The 21,809-nt window shown below is 38.9% G+C and overlaps 1 protein-coding gene across 7 annotated transcripts in view; it reads right to left on the reverse strand.

The window, feature by feature from the left end:
* Nucleotides 1-21,809, reverse strand: part of CASR (calcium sensing receptor) — an 80,744-nt gene that overhangs the window by 12,429 nt on the left and 46,506 nt on the right. For all 7 annotated transcript variants that reach the window (XM_045812508.2, XM_045812509.2, XM_045812504.2 and 4 more), the window contains 3 exons: nt 18,348-18,773; nt 15,597-15,903; nt 11,432-12,316 (listed from right to left, as the gene is read on the reverse strand). In XM_045812508.2, the coding sequence (XP_045668464.1) occupies nt 11,432-12,316; nt 15,597-15,903; nt 18,348-18,532 (1,377 nt within the window). In that variant the 5' untranslated portion in view covers nt 18,533-18,773. The remainder of the gene's footprint in view (nt 1-11,431; nt 12,317-15,596; nt 15,904-18,347; nt 18,774-21,809) is intronic.

The raw sequence follows: 21,809 nt of genomic DNA on the forward strand, positions 1-21,809 counted from the left end.
GTATCCAAGATCTATAAAGAACTTATCAAACTCAACACCCAAAAAACAAATAACCCAGTCAAGAAATGGGCAGAAGACATGAACAGACATTTTTCCAAAGAAGACATACAAATGGCCAACAGACACATGAAAAAATACTCCACGCCACTTGTCATCAGGAAAATACAAATTAAAACCACGAGATACCATCTCACACCAGTTAGAATGGCTAAAATGAACAAGACAGGAAACAACAAATGTTGGTGAGGGTGTGGAGAAAGGGGAACCGTCTTAACACTGTGTGGGAGGGCAAGCTGGTACAGCCACTCTGGAAAACAGTATGGAGGTTCCTCAAGAAGTTAAAAATAGAGCTACCCTATGACCCAGCAATTGCACTCCTCGGTATTTACCACAAAGATACAGATGTAGTGATCTGAGGGGGCACCTGCACCCCAATGTTCATAGCAGCAACGTCCACAGTAGTGAAACTGTGGAAGGAGCCAAGTTGTCCTTCAACTTGAACAAATGTGGTTTATACATACAATGGAATATTACTCAGCATCAGAATGAATACCTACCATTTACATTGACATGGAAGGTACTGGAAGGTATTATGCTAAGTGAGATAAGTTAATCAGAGAAAGACAATTATCATATGGTTTCACTCATGTGGAATATAAGAAATAGTGCAGAGGATCCTAGGGGAAGGGAGGGAAAACTGAGAAAAAATCAGAGAGAGAGACAAACCATGAGAGACTCTTGACTCTGAGAAACAAATTGAGGGTTACAGAAGGGGAGGGGGGTGGGGTGACTGGGTGATGGGCATTAAGGAAGGCACATGATGTGATGAGCACTGGGTGTTATATGCAACTGATGAATCTTTGAACACTACATCTGAAACTAATGATGTACTATATGTTGAATAATTGAATTAAAAAAACTTGAACAGAAATGTTTATAGTAGCATTATTCATAATAATCAAAAAGTGGAAACAAGCTAAGTGTCCATCAGTTGGATTAACGGACAAAGTGTTCTATCTGAATAATGGTATACTATTCTGCCATAAGAAGGAATGAAGTACTGATACATGCTGCAACATGGATGAACCTTGAAAACATGCTAAGTGGAAGAAGTCAGTCACACTGACCACATATTTTATGATTCCATTTATATGAAATGTCCAGAAATATCCAAATACAGAGAGAAAGTAGATTTGTTGTTGTTTAGTAATGGGGGGCTGAGGGGGGAAGGAGTGATAGCTAAAGAATATGAAGTCTCTTTTTGATGTGGTGAAAATGTTCTAAATTGATTGTGGTTATGGTTGCACAACTCTGCAAATATATTAAAAAGCACTTTAATAGGTAAACTGTATGGTATGTGAATTATATCTCAATAAAGCTGTTTAAAAGAGGAGGTATGGAAAGGGATTTCAAATATCCAAATATGACTTCTTTGGTGGAGTTGATATTTAGCAGCAGATAGAGACCTTGACAACAAGGTAACCTTGAGCATACTTGGTGTTGAGAATTTACTAATGAGACATAGCAATTCTAGCCTCAAATGGGACAGGGAGATAAGGATATGCAGAAGGTAAGAGCAGTACAAACATCTTATCCAAAAAAGGAAGTACCCAGAATCTTTGTGGCTAGAAATTTTATACCTGAGATTAGACAAATTTCCTCTAAAGAAGATTTATTCCTTTCTGTATCCCCAGTGATTTGTAGAGGGCCTGAATTTTAATGGATACTCAAACTGTCTGTTGAATGTTTGGTTAATAGTGTGTGCATTAAACTAACACTGTTGCATTTGTCAGGTAATGTCAAACCATGATGAGGTTTTCACCAGTCTGAGGATAAATAAGAAAAATAAGGTCAACATGGTTTCTGTATTAGTTAAAAGAGCAAGTAGGTAGAAAATCAATAAAGATATAAAAGACTTGAATGATACGTGATCAACAGACTTGACCTAATTGATATTTATAGAACACTCAACCCAATAGCAGTAGAATACACATTCTGTTCAAGGGCACATAGAATATTTACCAAGATAAACCATATCCTGGATCATAAAACAAGTTTCCATAAATTTAAAAATATTCAAACAAAGTATGTTTTTTGACTCCAGAGGATTTATTTACTTATTTATTTTTTAAAAGATTTTTATTTATTTATTTATTTATTTGACAGAGAGAGACAGCCAGTGAGAGAGGGAACACAAGCAGGGGGAGTGGGAGAGGAAGAAGCAGGCTCCCAGCAGAGGAGCCTGATGCGGGGCTCGATCCCAGAATGCCGGGATCACGGCCTGAGCCAAAGGCAGACGCTTAACGACTGAGCCACCCAGGAGACCCTGACTCCAGAGGATTTAAATTAGAAATGAATAACAGAAAGATACTTGGAAAATCTCCAGGTACTTGGAAACCAGTAACACACTTCCAAATAACCTATGGGTTAAAGAAGGAATGAAAACGAATGTTAGAATGTATTTTGAATTAAATGAAAATGAAAACATAGCATATAAAAATTTGGGAGTACACCTAATGCAACAGTTAGAGGGAGATATGTAACATTAAAATTACTATATTAGAGGAGAAGAAAGGTCTCAAATCAATGACCCCACTTTCCAAATTAAGAAACTAGAAAAAGAAGAGCGAAGTAAATTGAAATAAAGAAGGGGAAAGGAAATAATAAAGATCAGAGCAAAAAATCAGTGAAATAGAAAACAGAAAAATAGAAAGTCACTGAAACAAAAGTTGGTTCTTTGGGAAGATCAATATAATCAGTGGATCTCTACCTAGATTGATCAGAAAAAGAGGAGAAGATGCATATTTCCAAAAATGGAATGAGATCAGTAACATCACTAAAAATCTTGCAGATAGTCTGAGAATATTGTAAACAATTTAATAAACAATTTCTAAACAAATTTATGCCAATAAACTCAACAACTTAGACAGTTTTTGAAAGACAAACTATCAAAGCTGTCTTCAAAGGTAACTAGAATAGCCCTGTAAGTATTTTTTTTTAAGAGAGAGAGCGAGTATGTATATGCACGTGGAGAGCTGTGGGGTAGGGGCAGAGAGAGAGGGAGAAAGAGAGAACTTAAGCAGGATCCAGACCCAGTGGTAACCTGACACAGGGCTTGATCTCATGACCCTGAGATCATGACCTGAATCAAAATCAAGAGTTGGACACTTAACTGACTGTGCCACCCAGGCGTCCCAGCCCTGTAGGTATTGAAGAAATTGAATTTGCAGTTCAGAATTTTCCCACAAAGAAAACTGGCCCAAGCTGGGGTCACTGATGAATTCTGCCACATATTTAAGGAAGAAGTAATACCAGTTCCACACAAACTCTTTCAGAATATTGAAAAGGAGGCAGCACTTGCTAACTCATTCTTTGAAGCCAATATTACTCAGATACCAAAACCAGATCCAGATATTACTAGAAAATAAAACAATTGACCAATATCTCTCATGAACACAGAAGCAAAATTTCTTAGCCAAATGTTAACTATCTACAAAATACACTGTGACCAAGTAGAGTTTATCATAGGAATGCAAGGTTGGTTTAACATTTGACTACATTAACATAGTACAAAAGGGAAACCATATGATCATCTCAATAAACATAGAAAAAATAGTTGATAACATCCAATGTCCATTCCTGATAAAAACTCCATAATCTTGGGGCGCCTGGGTGGCACAGCGGTTAAGCCTCTGCCTTTGGCTCAGGGCGTGATCCCGGCTTTGTGGGATTGAGCCCCACATCAGGCTCCTCCGCTATGAGCCTGCTCTTCCTCTCCCACTCCCCTTGCTTGTGTTCCTTCTCTCGCTGGCTGTCTCTATCTCTGTCGAATAAATAAAAATAAAATCTTTAAAAAAAAAGATTAAAAAAAACCCTCCATAATCTAGGAGTAAAAAGGAACTTTCTGAATCCTATAAAGGACATCTATGAAAAACCTACAGTTAACATTATGTTTAGTGGTGAGAGATTGAATGTTTTTCCCCTAAGGTCAGGATCAAGACAAGAATGTCCATTCTCACTGTGGCTATACACTGTAGCTATGGAATGGAGGTTCTAGCCAGTACGGCTGGGCTGAATTCAGCTGATTCAGACTGAAAAGATAAGTTCTAAACACAAACAAAAACAAGCAAACAAACAAAAGAACTTTCAAAAAGGTGAAAAGACTTAGGATTCACTTTTTGAAAAACTTCATTGAAGACCATTAAAATTAAGGCTTTTATATAATCAGTTGTAACATAAACCTGTTTTTTAAAAGCAAAATACTTAAAATTATACTACAGGATGAAGGGCCAACACAATTTTTCCCTTTGAGATGTAACTTTAACTTAGGTTCATACATTTTGAATTAAAAAGAAAAACATTCTGGATTTAAAGAAGTAAACAAAAAATGGCACACAAGTGAATGGGGAAATATTAGAATTAGTTTTAAAATGTGCTAAAAGATTTTACTTAACAGTGGTAGGGACGAATTAGTTTTCAGAGAATAAAATGTCAACCTTTCCATAGAGGAAAAAGATCCTTATTTTTTCCCCCCTAGGGGACTATGTCCCTTGAGGTCTTTTTAGAAAGCTGAAGCTAAATATTATATTTTGCATGTCATGTTTTTGGTTACAGGCATACATTTAATTCTGAGTAAACATTCAAAACGTGGAAAAAATGGATTATAAAACTTTCACCACTTTCTTGAGGAAAAAGAAAGTTGGAATCACCATAATGTTGTAATGTTGGTGTAACAGCTGGGAGTGTCCTGAAGAGAAAGGTAAGTCTCCCAAACAACTGTTCCATATAAGATTGATGACAGAGTATGCCAGAAGATGAAGGGAGCAGCTAACACCTGAAATGTAGGACTGACAGTCCCTTAATAGAGAGAGAACCAGAATTATTCAGTTAGCTGTGATAAAGTAATTCAAACTAATTGCAAGGAAGGACGAGCCCCTCTCCCCTTTTAAAAATAAAAAAGAATGCCAAGATAGATTTTTTTAAAAAAAGTTTCTCTTCTCCTTTTAGGGATATTCATTGGTACAAAGTAGGCTAAAAATTGTTCCTGATTCTTAGGAAGTCTGTGTCATTTAAAAATAAGAACAAAATTTAATTGTTTCTGTATCTTCATGTCTCAATAATCCTGTTTGTACTCTATTTTTTTAATACTCTTAAAAATCATTACTGAAGTGGTATTTTCCCCATCATTTATCTCATTGCTAATGAAGAGGTAAGTTTCAGCCCACATTTATGAAGTCAGAATTATTATGTTTTTTTTTTACATGAGCATTTTATGCTGACTTCTTTCAGACCACTCACTTTCTCTTTAATCTATGCCTATGTCTCTGTATTGTTTTGTAGTTATCCACTTAAGAACTGTCTTCTCTCAGTATCTACCATTGTCCCATTCTCTTTCTTTGTTCATTCAACAAGTATTTATTAAGCACCTAATATGGGCCAAACGGGCACTTTTTTAGTGACAAGAGATACAGTTATATTCAATATGGACAAAGGGATGTTTGGTATTACTCTAATTTGGTCAGTTGTGTCCACTCTTACTTATTTGCACACTGTACTTTGTGTCTTTATATGAATTAGTTTCAGGATGGTTGGGTTTCCTCTGGTGATGACCTAGGTTTAGGATGAAACCCAGGTTTTCACTGTGAAACTATTGGCTGACCCTGCAGCTGCTTAGGAGCTAGAAAGCATGTGCCCGGAGGGACAACTGGGTACATGGTTCTTTTAACAGTCATCTTGGTGTCATAAGGGGAACAGACTGCCTGGGGCAGATGTGGGCTTTCTTACTGGCTAGACATATGACTTTGGGCAAATCATTTTGGCTTCTTTAGGTCTTATTTTCCTCACCTGCAAAAGAATAATACTTGACTAATATTTACTGAACACTTACTATGTATAGGCAGTATCCTAAGCACTTTATACATATTAACTAATGTCATCCTTATAATGAACTTATACATTTCATTATCTCCATTTTTCAGGTGAGGGAAGTGAGGCACAGGCACATTAAGTGACAGCCCAAGGTCATACAACTGTTAAGTAGCAATTGGAATTTAGATCTAGTTAGTTTGGCTCTAGGGTCCAAACTGTCAACCATTATACTATATACTGTCTACTCAGGTGTAGGAGTCAGACTAGGTAGTCTATCTATTACATTGTCTATTGCTAGTTACAACAGGTTAACTGGTGTAAAATTTAGTTTGAGAAGATAGGCTTATTTTTAAAATGGGATCATGGAGACATGTATAATGCTTGTGGCAACACAAGAGACCTTAATTGGAAAAGAGGTCCACTGCATGGCCTGAGCTTTCCCACTCCAGGGACTTTTCATTGTTTTATATTTTTAATCAGCTATACTGAAGTATAGTTTACATAGGATAAAATATGCCTATTTTAAGAGTATAGTTCTGAGTTCTGGCGAATATGCCTGTGTAACCACCACTACTGTCATCTCAAAAGGTTCCCAGATGTCCCTTCCAAATTAGTCCCCACCGCCACTTGGAGCCCTAGGTCACTGTGGATCTGTTTTCTTTCTATCATTAGAGAAAGCGGATCTGTTTTCTTTCTATCATTAGAGAGAGGATATCATATAAATGTGTAGTAATAAAAGAGAATGCCTCTTTTAAGTCTGGATTTTTTTGCTTAGCATGATGTTTTGGGGATTTACCTATGTTGTGTATTTGCCTTTGAATTTGACATTTTCTCCAAGGAATAGACCCTTTCCAAAAATCCTGTCCATCCTTCAAGGCCCATCTCAGATGATATCTTTTGTTTTCGTCCTTATTTCAAATCCTAACCAGCATAGGATTGTAGTGTTTCATCCTCACAGCAGGTGTATGAATAAAATCATGAGTACTGAATTTTTCTAGTCAAAATTTGTACCTTGTCCATTAATGGTCAATTATTTGTTTTCTAAGTCATATGTCTAAGTCATCCTTTTAGATATCTTTAATGTTTCTTTGGCATATTGACTTTCAAGTTTGGCTTTGAACACCTAATTTTCTACATTAATACCTTGCATAACAGGGAAGGTTGAGATGGAAACTGTTTCACCCTTAAAAGCAATGGCATGGAATCTTTAAATGATAATCATTGACCTACAAAAGAGCCAACATACATCACAAAATAATTTAGATATTTTCCCCAGAGAGAACACTCTTCTTTTTGGAATTTTAAAAGACGGGACTAATAGTTCCATTAAAAAAGAAAATATAAAATTTTACTTGAGATTACAATCCAGTGTAATATGCTTCTAAATTATTTTACTTGGGGATAAATATGAGGAAAATAAGAATAAATGAAGGGGAAGAGAAAGGAAAACAGTTAATGGAAAGACTTAAATATGAAAATAATATACAGACAAAGAAACTGACAGGCTCATAAAGAAACTAAACACTGTGAAAGACACAGTAAAAGAGGGACAAGTACTTAAAATGTGCACACACTGAGATGGTCATATACTATCTTTTATGTGGTATTATTTCCATCTTGTGGCCTTTTAGGGTATTTCCTCTAAAGGATTTTAAAGTCAAACTATTGCTCATTGTAAGCATAAATGGGAACCACCTCTTGGCACATACTCTAATGGTTAATTGAAATAAACCAAAGACTAGAGACTAGAAACCTCCCACTATTGTCTAGGATTTCCAGCTCTTACACATGGCATCACAGCACAGAGGGAAGATGGGATATACAAAGCACCCCATCCACACAGGGGTGAATGAGGGTTGGTTTACACAGATAAGGAGACTATTGTTTCTTGCCCACTTCCTATACTAAGAGTGTTGGGAAGATCCAGGACCAGTTCCCTTCTCTAACCTCAGCCATATTTCCTTATCTACCCTCCGTCTCTTCTGGTTTTAACCCCAATTCACTCCCTCTGCAAATCCCAACAGTACTCACAATTCCTGGAGAGCAATTCCATTTGACTTCTGTTATCACCGTAGTTCTGTCATTACGCATACCTATTTTTTGACTAGTGAGTGGTTGGTATAAGGTGGGGGAAAGTAGGAAGCATGCCTTATGTATAATCATCCTGAGAGAAGGAAGAAGGTGGTTCCAGACTTCCTTACATAGTGTTCCATACAAATTTGGCTGTTGGGAATGTGACACAGGCTTATCTAATCAGAGTCTAGAGTACTTGGACCAGAGTGATTGACTCAAGGATGGGTTGTTGGGTTGAACACTTTTCTGCAAGGACTCTAGTTGTCAGGCCAAATCAACTAGATTTCTATTCTTTCTTTCGTTTATTCTATACATACTCAGGTGTCGGGTGTTCTGGACATAGTGCTGAAAAGTACATTAGAGGAGTCAGAGTGAAGAGAGCGCTGAGGAGCAGTGGAGAAGGACTTGGGGTCTCTGAGGATGTCAGGAGGGAATTGTGTGCTGTGTGCTCATAAATTATCTGTTAGTGATACTTTAAGGCATATGACTTGATTGACAAATTTTAGGGGTGGTAAAAGTCAACAAAAGAAAAAACTTGTGATCTAATTTAACTAGAAGTTTAATTAATAAGAATCTATTTCAGTCAACTGAAGAGTTATAGAAGCTTAAGTTGAATAGATAAGTGGCAAAAATGAGGAAGAAAGAGTGGTCATAAAGAGTGTGTGTGGGAGTATGACTTGCAGAGACTTCTAGGAGAAAGTGAGTTTTGAAAAAGGGTTAAAACTTCATGGTGGACAGTGGATACAGGAAACAAAAATTGATGGCCCCTCAGGTGTGGGATGTGATCTAAGCCAAAATGCTCTGCCAAAACCTCATAGATGCTTTTGTGGGGAGGTGCCAGGCAGGTTGGCTTATAAGAGAATTGAGAGAAGATGGGGATGGAATTCCAGGCTGAGATCTTTGGATTAGATTATGTGTACTCTACAGGTGATAGGTTTCCATGTAGGTCTTCATAATGAGAGTGAATAATTGTTGGTCCATCTCCTGATAGATAAAGACATGGCCAATATCATTAAATTCCAGAATGCCCACCCAACTGCCTATGTTCCTGAGGCTTAAAGGAGACTTACAGCTAGCACACGGGACGTTTTGGCCAATGACCACATATTATTCCTCCCTAGAGCTGCGACCCTATTTTCCTATCTGTCTCCTGTCCTGGATGAATTGTTCCAGACTGTGTGTGAGCCGGGGGTGGGGGGGCACATCTTAACCTGTACTTAACCTGTCAGCTGAGGTGTCTGTGTGGTGGATCTTTATTTTGCCTGCTTTGCTTCTCTTTTTCCCTCCTTTTGGTAACAGCATCCTGATTTCTCTTTGGGGATCCACTCCCCCTCTTTACTCTCTGTCTATATAGTTTGAAAGGATTCCACTCCTAGCTTCAGGGATGGATATGTGATCCTGGACTGGTCAATCAACATGGGTTCTGGAACTTTTACAGGAGATCCTGGGAAGTAAGAGCCTAACAGTAAAGATTCTGTGAGCCTGAAGCTACTGTAGAGGCTGAAAACTGCTAACCCTGAGGAATAAGGAACAGAGGAGGAGATGAAAGCATCTACTTGTATCTAAAATACTTCTCCAATTTTCAGCATTACGAGCTGCAATAATATGAGTTTCTTCTGCTTAAGCCAATTTGGTTTGGGTTTTCTACCGTATGGAACTAAAAGTCCCAGTTTTGACTATAGCCTCCTTCTTACAGCTTTTTTCGCATATGTCCAAGCTCTGGTCTTGACCATCTGGATCTTAATTCTTTGTTTGGAGAGGAGCCATTGAAGAACAGAACTGTGAAACTACACACTGGAAGCCTCTTTCCCCTTCAACCTCACCCTCGTCCTGTAGGCTTTTCAAGAGCTGGAGTCTTTCTTTCAGGGGACATGGAAGGGAAGGGAGGAAACACAACAGTATTTACTAAAATATTGTACCTTTATTCCTCTTTCTTAAGACTCCCCTCCTTATTATTATGGCTCCTGAAGTCTTTTTTGTTTTTGACTGTCATTAGAACCCCTCTTTTTTTTTTTTTCCGCTGGGGTGCAGGAAGGGGATGGTGCAGTGCAAGGAAAGAGACTTTAAGTACCTCATAGAGATGAGAAACTTTAGCCAACAATGACATCTGAGTGAGATTTTCCCTACACAAGAACGGTTAAGAAGTACTTGCGGTCCTGGCTCATTCTGCCACCCTAGACAGTCTGTTTTGATCCCATGAGAGTCTCTAAAGACTGACATAGGTTGTACATTCTTTGTTTCTTGGTATCTTTTCCCAGGGGTTTGTGGTAGTTGGTTTGTACATACACAGTTATTGTAGTTACCATTTTTAACCTGATTGCTTAATTAGAGGCATATTGAAATACTACTATAATAATCATCATCCATTTAGAGCTTGAAAATTTATAAATTGCTTTCACATATGTCATCACATTTCATCTTCAAAAGAACCTGGGGTGGAAAGTAGGCTAGATATTAGGGCCATTTTGCAGATGAAGAGATTGACTTAAAGCAGTGGCTTGCCAGGGCTTGCCAGTGATTGACTTACAGTGGCTTGCCATCCCCCAAATGATGCAGCTAGTATTTGGGGGAGTTGGAGCTGAAGCTGGAGTCTGGGTCATTCAGCTCATGTTCAGGAATGTCGCCTTCCCCTTTCCCTAATAATCATGCACTGTCTGATAGGTCAGTCTGGAGCCGAGGAAGATACAAAAGGAGTGTAAAACAAGGTTTGGTTGAAAAATCAAGGTACTGTGCAAGACATGAACAACTATGTAGTATTTAAGTCAGGGAGACTTTTATCTTCAGAATTTTTATGAAATGAAAAAGATTATGATGGCTCTTTTATGTGTAATTCAAATAAAAAATACAACATAAGACTAAACCATAAAATGAGTAGGAATTCCACCTTCATCTAATCATTTTCTATGATAACCACTTCAGTGTTTCTTTTTGAAATATCCAATATCAAATCTTTTTAAGAAGAGTTTTTTGTTTTTTTCCTGCGCCCTTGATTTGCTAGTGTCCTAAGCTTAGTTGGCTTACTGGGTTGTGCAGCACATTATATTGTGAATAATATTACGGTAAAAGTAGTGGCTAAATACAGTAACACTAATTTTATGCCCCTTAGTGTATGGAATATAATAGGTACTCAACAAATACTTGTTATAAGGGAATAATATCTGTAATACAAGCATTGTAAAAATACTCCACACAATATTAAATCTGTTCCAGGATATTTAAAAACTTATAGGGGCCATACTCTAGGTATTCTGAACCATTGGACTAAAGAACAGTTGATCCAAGGCTTTAAACAGATAATCAAAATAAATGATTATTAATTTTGCAGAAGTCAGTAGCTCAGATGTTTGAAAAGGCAATTTGAGTCCAAAGCTACATATAGCAACGTCATTTAGATATTGCCTTTTTGAGGTAACCACTTTATCTGTCTCGCCTGGATCCGCCCGACTCTGCCTTAATACACAGTGAACTGTTATCTAAGTGAAGGATATACCTGCCAGGCCTCAACCTTCTTGATATCTGCACAGGAACCGTTGGTGAAGAGCCCTCTTCCAGGTAAGCATGTGTATATATCTTGCAGGGCATGAGCAATGGAATAGACCGCTAAGTAGACATTGTAGGATATCCGTAAGTGTGTATAATCCATGTAAGGGGTCTCCACGCTGCTGATGTTCTCATCCCCTGTACAAAGAGGTCGGAAGGCAGTGGAGCTGTTGCTTATCCTGCCACCACCTTCTTCGTGACCTCTCAGGAAAGTGTCCATGGACAAAGGCCCTTTAGCACCTTCTTGGAGGTGGCAGTTAAATGTTTCTTCCCAAAACTCCTTGGCAAAACCATTGTGGACAGACTTCCTGGGATGGACTTTCTGCAGGAATTCCCGGAAACCTGGGATCTGCCCAGCCTTCAGAGCGAATCCAATGGTGCCTCCAACCACATGGAAGTACTCGGGCATGGCAATCAAGGAAGAGCTGGCCCAGGCCTCACTGGCCAGCCAGATCCTCCCTGTGATATTGCGCCGGACGATCTCCTTGATGAGGGGTTCAAGGTCTGGGCCACTGGAGAAAACAACAATGACTTTGGCTGTGGAATTCTGGATCACCTCCACCACTTGCTGGATCTCTTCCTCATCAGAATACTGGGAGATGAGTTCACTGAAGTCAATGCATATGTCCCTCTCCTCCGCTTCCTCTCGAAACTTCTCAATCCCTGGCCGGCCATAGTCATCATCAGCTGCAATTGTGCCCACCCAGTTCCAGCGGAAATACTCAATAATGTCTGCCATGGCGGTGGCCTGGTGTTCATCATTGGGGATGGTACGGAGGAAGGACTTGAACTGGTTTTTGTTGCTGAGGAGTCTGCTGGAGGAGGCATAGCTGACCTGCAAAGAACACAGGATGAATGAGTGAGGTACCAGTGAGTGAGGCTGTGCATAGGTGCTTTTTTGAGCATTCACTAATTTAATTTATCAAACATGCTTTTCACGGCAGATGGGATGAAAGGGTGAAGACAGCCATAATCTGTTCCTCTCCATTGTGAACACTCAAGCATCTGTCTTTCAGGGGGCATTCTAATTCCCAGTGGGTGATTCTTCACAATGCTACCTTCAGAAATGGGTCTGGCCATAAAGTCAACTCAGTAGTAGAATCTACTTAACCTTTCAAGGGCAGTCTTCATCCACTGTTCCATAGTTGCTCCTAACTTCCTCTGGTACATGGTTATAATATATCCATGTACACATCTTTTTCCCGTTAGGTCCAGGTTCTGATCTGAACGTTTTAGCTTCCCCTTTACTGTGATGAACACTTTGTCCATGACTCACTTCTGGAAGGAATGAGGTTCCCTGTGGGTTATAAACCTAAGGCTCTTCAGAGGAGACCCAAAGGTCTTCTTTCCTATTCTTCCTAGTTTCTCTCTTCCAGTCTCCAGTTATTCTCTCTCTTGGTAATGAAAGAGTGTTTAATATCTCTTGTTCTCCAGTTTTCTAGAGAGATTTTAAAGGAAACCAAGTTGAAAAAACTGGGGGGAATGTTTTTTTAATATTTCTCACCAGTTGAAACAATTAGTTTTCTATGTTCAATGTTTTAAAATGAGTTTTTGTTTTTTTAGATATTTTTTAAATTTAAATTCAATTAGCCAACATACAGTACACCATTACTTTTTGACATAGTGTTCAATGATTCATTAGTTGCATATGACACCCAGTGCTCACCACCTCACGTGCCCTCCTTGAATTTTCCAATATATTCCTTCTTATCAATGAATAGTTTCTACACCAAAAACATGAAAGACATTGGTGTATGAAAGATCAGGGCCAGGGCACATGGGTGGCTGAGTCAGTTGAGCATCTGACTCTTGATTTCAGCTCAGGTCATGATCTTGGTTGTGAGATCAAGCCCTGGGTCGGGCTCGTGCTGGTCGTGGAGCCTGCTTAAAATTCTCTCTCACCCTCTCCTTCTGCCCTCCCCTCTCCACCACTACTAAAGAAAAAAAAAAAAAAAAAAAGACCGAGGCCAACTTTGGTAAGGGGGCATGATTTTTCTGATAAGAGCTTTGATTTTGGAAGTTATAATATGAAATTGACAATTTTTTCTTGTTGTTACGAGAGTTCATGAGGTGTAGGTAGTTTAGACTAAGTAATTTGTTGAGATGTTATTGTTTTTATGGAGCTCTACTTGCAGACCCAAACAGCAGGCTTCTGAATCAGACTTTTGCAAATGAGAAACCTACTCAGGGAAAACATTTTAAAAGGATTAAAATTACAAACGAACATATCTACTATGGATATGGTTCTCTTAAAGTGTATTTATAATATTTGTCCAGTTTTTTTAAAGAAACTAGAAAAGTGGGGATGAGTACTACTTCATTACCTGTTCTCCCCACCAAAAAACAAAACAAAGCAGAACAAAACAAAAAACCCTGAAAAACACAAAACTTTTTTTTATTGTAAGAGGGGAGAATTTCATGAATGATTCAGAAAACTTCTAACCACAACTGTTCTAGCTGGTCCGCTTATTCCATCCACTTGGTGGCATGAGTGGTATAAGAAATACCACAGGGCCTCTGCCCCCACCTGCACAGCAGCGGCTCCCAACTCTGCTGCAGATTAGGATTACCTGGGGAGCTTTCAAAACTGCCGCCCAGGCTGCCTCTCAGATCAGTTAAACCCAAATCTCTGTGGTGTGAGACCCAAACATCGGCATTTTTTTTTAAATAATAATTTTTTATTAGGTTAGTCACCATACAGTACATCCTTGGTTTTTGATGTAGTGTTAAGCTCCCCATGTGATTCCAACATTCAGTCACAGCAGAGAACCACTGCTGTAGATACATTTAACATTGTTTTGACTGAGAATTGGTATAGTCTTCGCTTTTCTAGTTCAAATTCAGTTAGCCTCATCTTTCATCCAAATCACAAAGAATTAAAACCTTTACTTTGGGTTCTTTATTTACTTGGTGGCAATTATATCTTGTGCCTCCTGGCTACAACAACTCACTTTAACTGTCATTTTGAAAAAATTCTGTACAATATGCCAAAATCTTAAGATGCATATTTGCATATTGCCCAGCACATTTACTGATAAGGGCATTGTTAGATCATTTTGCACAAAAGTTATAGAGTCAGGGCTTCCCCATGGGAAACACCTTTAATTCCCTGAAGTAAGGATTCGGGAAATGATGACAAAACTTTTTTAGTTGCCACATGTATATAAAAGGATAATGTCTATTACCAAAGAAAGGGAGACTCCCAACATATAAATGTGAATTTATGAAAGGTACTCTTACAAATTTTAAATATTAGACATTGAAAAGGTAAATTCAATTATCATTTGTAATTTAATTTAGAAATTGTTATAAAGGATGTTCACAATTGAACTGATTCTCCCATCTGTGGACATTTAGGTTGTTTCCAATTTTTCACTATTATAAAATGATGTCATAGATCTATGAATATTAACATGAAAAAAGGTTTACTTCATAGGCGAAAAATATGCAACTTTGAATAAATGTGTATTATAGCACTTGTTTCAGTGAACTGTTCACTAGTATTTGAAAATATAGACATCTCCTCACCTAGGCTGAGTTCCTGCAGGGTGGACACTATTATTCATATGTGTTCTATAAATATTTATTGAATGAAATGGAGTATTTTCCATTTCTAGAATGTGCAAGACAATGGTTAAGTTCCTGTTCTGTGAGAAAGTATACTCTGCTTCCACCTGAGCTAAACTGTCAACCAGAAGGTAGAGAGGTAGACTTTTAAGGAAATAGGATTAGGGACAGATATTTTGAGTTTGAAAGCTGGGGTTTACATCTCATGGTCTCATTCACTTCAGTAAAGACAGAAGAATGGGCATTTACTAAAGGAAGGGAGTGAAAAGTAAATAACTGAACACTTTGATAAAAAAAGACAAAGTTTTATACATGGTATGTTTAAAAGAATTTTGGAAGAGTTGTGAAGGTTTAGTTGACATGGTTGACATGGGGGTCTCAGAAATCCCAAATGGTCATGGTACAGTGCCCCGACTAATTAAAAGGTCTTTTATGCTAAGGTAAAGCTTAGGTAGGAAAATAGCGAGCTGTATGGACAGTGGGCATGGCAGCCCTTTGAGTCCTGATCCCTGCTTACTCTGCTGCCCCATCTAAGAAGGCGCGTGTACCTGGGGGATGTAGAAGAGGCCCAGCAGGTTTGCCACCGCCGTGGAGACGCCCGAGCCAGTTGCTCCCACCACAGCGATAGTAGAGGGGATATGTTCAGAGCAGTTGCAGAACTCGTCAAGGTTCAGAGAATCAATTTTATTCTGTGCCACAAAACTCAGGGTGGCCTCCAAGGCTTTAGAAACAGTGTTGCAAGTATCAAATATTCTGTATCCCAGTGTCATGTTGGGAAGAAGGGCTGGGCTGCTATTGATTTCCTCGATGGCAAATATCATTGCTTGTAACCAACGAAACCCACGGAAATTGTACCTGGAAGAAAGAAGAAATGGAAGAAAATGGGAGGCTTTCTGGTCAATCACTTCAGAGTAGGGACCGGGTAAACCTGGGTTTGAATCACGGCTCTGTTACTCTTTGGTTTCATGATGTGTTCTTTGAAACTCAGAGTCCTCTCTGTAAAATGGGCACAGTGCCTACCTCACATGGTGGCTGTGAACATGAGATAATTATGCAACATTCTCAGCCTGGTGCTTTACACAGAGGGAGCAATGATAGCAAAGATTATTGTAACTAATAGAATGAATAATTTGTATCTGCTTCATTCAGCAAAGAGTTTGAAGTTGCTGATGTGAAGTGTTAAAAATAATACAGAGATTTTTTTTAAAAAGGACTAAGGAAAATATAAATAAGATTAGGATTTTAGGGGCACCTGGGTGGCACAGTGGTTAAGCGTCTGCCTTCGGCCCAGGGCGTGATCCCGGTGTTGTGGGATCGAGCCCCACATCAGGCTCCTCTGCTATGAGCCTGCTTCTTCCTCTCCCACTCCCCCTGCTTGTGTTCCCTCTCTCTCTCTGGCTGTCTCTATCTCTGTCAAATAAATAAATAAAATCTTAAAAAAAAAAAAAAAGATTAGGATTTTAATAGGTGAGAGCCTAAAAATAAGTTCAGGTTTACAAAGTCACAAATTTAGATTATGACATTACTGGAGGTCAGAGGGGAAAGGGAAATGATGGGTCTCATCTTTGTAAACTAACAAACATATACAGAAGGACTGTTTACAAACTGGTTATTTCTGGGTGGTGGAGTGATGGGTTTTTAAATTGTGGGCTTTTGTTTTGTTTATATATTCTGTTTTAAAAAATGAGCATGCTTTGCTTTTCAAAGAACATTATTTTAAATAAATATCAAGCAAATTAAACAAAGAGAAGTAGGGTGAGTGACATAGTTTTCACTCTCCCAAGATTTGGCTCAGAGTGAGGGTTAGATAAGTGTGCTGAATCAGTGTATCAGTGCCCAAAGGAAGAAATGTAACAAGTCTGCAGGTTCTTTCTTTATGCGGTAGGTTATAGGAACTCAGTGACGGGAGGTAAGAAGTACAGTTTGCTACGCTCCACTGTATTGTTTAGGTTCCTAACTTTTAATATGACGTTTTTCTCCTAGTCATTTTTTTTTGTTTAGTTGTTTGTTTTAAACCTGCAACGTTAGGAGAGATTACAGAGTATTTCTTTACATAAAACACTTATACTGCTTTTACTATCTTTCTTTAGTATAATTTTAAAAATATAGTATTTCAGGTCTTCGTGCTTGATCTTAAGTATATACATAGCACATGCACAACTCTGTCCAGGAGGTCACAGCAAAGAGGATATATTTGTCCACATGGGTTATGTGAGGGATGTAATCAGCATAATTGAAATTCTGTACTTAGTTTTTCTGTATTCATGAGGAAAATGTGAAAATGTTAATTTTCCAACTTTCATTACAATATGAACAAAATCCAGTTTTGTTGGAGCAATTGTAGTTTTCATTTTAATTTTCCAGCAATCCAGAAGAGCAGGAAAAAATGCTGGATCCCTTCTGAACGTTGCAAGTCTTAGAGAGAAAGTGGTATTTTCTCTTAGAAGTTGGGAAAAAACTTGGAGTACAGTCATGGTCTCCGATACCCTGGTGAAGAGAGGTGATACACAGTCCATTCTACTCTGCAGAAGTCAGATCTTGTTTGAAGAAATTGTGCCTAATTCTAGATGCCATATCATAGTCATGACAAATTAAGGAGCATTACACGGAGGGCAATGAGAATGGTGAGGGGTCTGGAAATCATGTCATGAAGTAATTGTTCAGAAAGCAGAGACGGGTTTGGAAAAGAAGCGATTCAGTGGGACGTGTTAGCTGTCCTCCGATGGCTGAAGAGAGAGTTCAGTGAGACACTTGGATGGATTCTATGTTTTCTCCATGGGTGTTAGGCAGCAGGATTTTAGCCTTCTATAAGAAGGACTTCCAGAATCCTGTGGGCTGCATTTTGAAGATGCCTGCATTTTGAAGATGAATTTTAAAATCCTTTTTAAAAAAAAAAAAAGTGAGAGGCAGCCAACACTCAGGTATTACTGACCTTAATAGCTGGGGCACTTAAGGTAAATGGGAGATTTTCTAAAGTTTGCAAGACCTGTAAGAAATTTCCTTCTAAGTCCGCAGTCTTTCATTCGGCAACACTCCTGCCAGATGAACGGTGATGATTCAGTTACCAAGTGACCAGGCACAGACTCCCAATAGGCCATGGATTTTTCTACTCAATATTTTTGACATTTTACTTTTTGAAAAATTTCTTTTTAAAAAGGGGGATGGAATAATTTCAGAATGACTACCAGTCACCATTTTTGAAAAGAGAAAACCAAGTTTGAAAAAATTACTTTGGGTTTGGTACAGTTTTTCTACAACCACCAGCAGAGAAGAGACTCTGACTTGGCTCCTCTCCTTACCTGATACATTCCACAGACTCCGGCCTTGACTTTAGATCTTGATCTTTGGCTGCTACTCCAAAATGAATAGGAAAGAGTCCCCCGAGGATAATGTCCCCTTTCTTCTGGGCTCGTTGGTCAGGCCCATAGGCAGAAGTGCACCAGGTAATTGCCAAGAGGGTTAAACAGCAGCTATAAAATGCCATAGTTCTGCTTTCTCTCCAGGGGAGAGACAAGAGTGCTGGTGGTGTGGGGGCCCCTGGAACTTTCCCCCTTGGTTCAGTTCACTCCCTATAGTGGGGGCATATGTCTACAGAGTGAGTAATAACAGAACGGAGGCTGTGGTGTTTGAATATCCATTTCTGACTTTCCCATTGCAGACTAGTAAGGTGGGTGGTCCTTGAGTCTTTAGAAGCCACATCATGTGAAGGGTGTCTGTGATGCTTTCTAAAAGAAAAGAGAAACAAAATGAATTCAGCTAAACCTAAATCCTATCTTGTTATGATGACTGCAACTGACATGGCTTAGCATTTCCATTTAGAGAGGCTGAGGGGTAGCAGGAAGGAAGGCATGACTTAGAGTCTCATTTTTATAGCACTTTGTGAAGATACAGAAAACTTTACTCGCTCATGTTGGAGAAGGACTGTGTTCAGGTGTGAGGCCACCCTTTAAAGAAGTCATTGATAAGCTAAGGCCTCCGCTGATGCTGTTGCTGGATTTTAATTCGTTCATTCTTCTGCATGGATAATGCATAGAATTTTCTTAGTAGAAGCAGTTCCTTGCATTATTGTAATATAAATGATATTTTATTCAGCACCTATGTCCTTATAGAAAATACAGAATGAGTCATATTTTAGTTTAAATCTGTCTTTAAATCAAACAAAAATGTCAGAATAGGCCATTTATTATGGTAGATTCCCTTTTTTGTACCTTCTTATCACAGATCTGTTTCAGTTTATAATATGACACTCCATAAACCTTTGAGAAATGGTTCTTGTAAAGGATGCAGCTAAATCGAAGGTCAGATTATGCTGATAAGGCTCAACAGCTGGATCTAGGGAAAAGTCCTTCTGCTAGGAAATCTTCGTTCTTCTCTACACTCTCTCACCCACTTCCTGGGTCAACTACCAACGATACGTTGATGTTGGGTAACTATACAGCTTCTCCTGAGGTTCAGGGCCAGCACTGAACTGTCAGCTGGCCATCTCCACCTGGATGACAGGTGCTTCCAACTTGACAGGCTCTACACTCACCTTCCTCCCAAACTTCTTGCTACTTCATTGTTTTCTAATCTCAGCAAATGATGTATCATCCACAAAGACACAAAATAAGGAGTCATCTTAGCCTCATCCCTCTTCTCATCATTGCCTTTCATATTCAAACAACCACCAAGTGTTTTAGTCTTTTACATCTTGCATCTTGGAGTTCTCCTCTTGGGAGATTTTTCATACTTGATTATAATTACATGCATAATGTCTGATTCCAGAGCCCGAACCCTTAATCATTGTCACATGCTGCCTCTTGCCCTTTAGGAAACCCACCTCCTCCAATAGCTATTCTAGCAGAGGCTACTGGCCCCCACGTGGAAGGAGTACTCCCACAGACTCTCAGCATTCATGGAATTGTCTCCAATAATGTCTGAACATGCCCATGACCTTACATCTGAGCACCCATGATCCATCCAGAACTACCATGTAGTAGTTCTCTGACCCCAGTCCTGCATTTAGATTTTTGGCTTCATTTTTTGGACCTTGGTCATACATTGATTCATACATTTAATAAGTACATATGTTAAGAACTGGGAATATAAAGGTAACAAACATATGCATGTTCCCTGCCCTCAGGAGCTCCTCGTCTAGTAGGCAGGCACATTGGTGTAGAGGATCAGAATTTACCTCAACATTCAGAAGTGAAAAAAAAATATTATAACTTTGGTTTCAAGAACTAAACTCAGCTATGTTCCCCAGCACTTAGCTCAGTGTCTGAAATAGTAACTGCTGAATAAATGTTGAATGAATGTATAAAAAAAGAAAGCACTTTGGAAGGACACAGAAACTAGCATTTATTGAACCAGGCCTTGTGTCAGGTCCTTTAAACATCCAGTGTATTTTAAATTTCACAACTGCAGTACCAACTCCACTTTCTAGATGGGGGCATAGATTCTCTATATATTCAGCTTACTCAAGTGAGAAATTCTGGCACTTGAATTAAGAATGCCTCAAGAACTGAGAATTTTAAGGAGTCCCAAGTAGTGTACTGAATTAGGAGAGGGAACATTCTGACTGGTTAAGGTAGGTCACTAAGACCTGTTAAATTTTTCCTGTGAAAGATTAACTACTTGGAGAAATTTATTAACTTCATTAGTCCATTCAAGAGAAAATTCATGGCGTGAAGTAATAGATCAAGGAGAGATTTGGGGTCATTTTGCAGCAGTTAACTCCCCCAGTCTAATGCAGTCTCTAAACCGCCCTGTTTAGTCCAATTACTAGGGTCTAATTTGCTTTAAAGCTAAATCATTCTAGATCCTCCCTCTCCCTTTCCTCCAATATCCAACCACTTTGTCCTGCTGATTCTACCATCTTTCTCCACCCTGTCTTCTCCTTTCGATTGCCCTTGCCCTGCCTTACCCAGACTCCCACTGCCCCCCAATTTCCTTGTTGCAAAGGCTTTCTTTTCCTTCTATCTCACTCCTGCTGTCATTGATAGTGGCAATCAGAACAGTACCAATTGTGATCATAGCACAGTGGATTAACAGTTGGAGTTCATCATTGTGACTTCAGCTTGCAGTAATCAGAATACAGTAGTTCTGGAATAATCACTAATATTTCAGTGGCAGTATCTGCAGTAGAGACATCTGATTGTATCCTTCATGTCTGTACTCCTTTTATGCCACACTAAAATTTTTTTTAGCTGGATATGTGGTTATCCAAAATAAAAACCACTTCCCTCAACTTCCTTAATAATCATATGTGGTCAATGGGATGTAAGCTGAAGTGCCTGTGGCAGCCTCCAAGAAACTGCTTAAGAGTTAGGGTTTATCCTTTGTCCCTTCATCCCTCTTCCTTCATTCTGCAGCATGGAGATATAGGTGACAGCTGGAGCCCATCTTGAACCATGCACCATATCTTAGGGAATGATGGTACCATGAGCTGATGATTTCATGGAGCAGAACCTCTATGTCAGACAGTTTTTGGACTTTTACATGATACGTTAAAAGGCTTCTAGCTTGTTTAAGCCATTGTTATTATATTTCTTCTTTCTGTAGCTATATTAACAGTATCTATCCAAGAGTTGCAAGTAAACTCATTTGTTTTCCTTACTATAAGTTCATTCCATGTAAATCATATATAATCATGTTTGCCCTCCTGCAAAAAAGTATTGTAAACACAAGCTGAAGCTAGTATTTGTTCTTTATCTCAATGGCAAATATATTTGGAAGAAGAAATGACCCGTGTACCAGCTGGTTTTATGTTCAGAAAGTCC

The sequence above is a fragment of the Ursus americanus genome, chromosome 4 (genome assembly GCF_024610735.1).
Source record: "Ursus americanus isolate L20-20 chromosome 4, mUrsAme1.1.p, whole genome shotgun sequence".
Lineage (NCBI taxonomy): Eukaryota > Metazoa > Chordata > Mammalia > Carnivora > Ursidae > Ursus > Ursus americanus.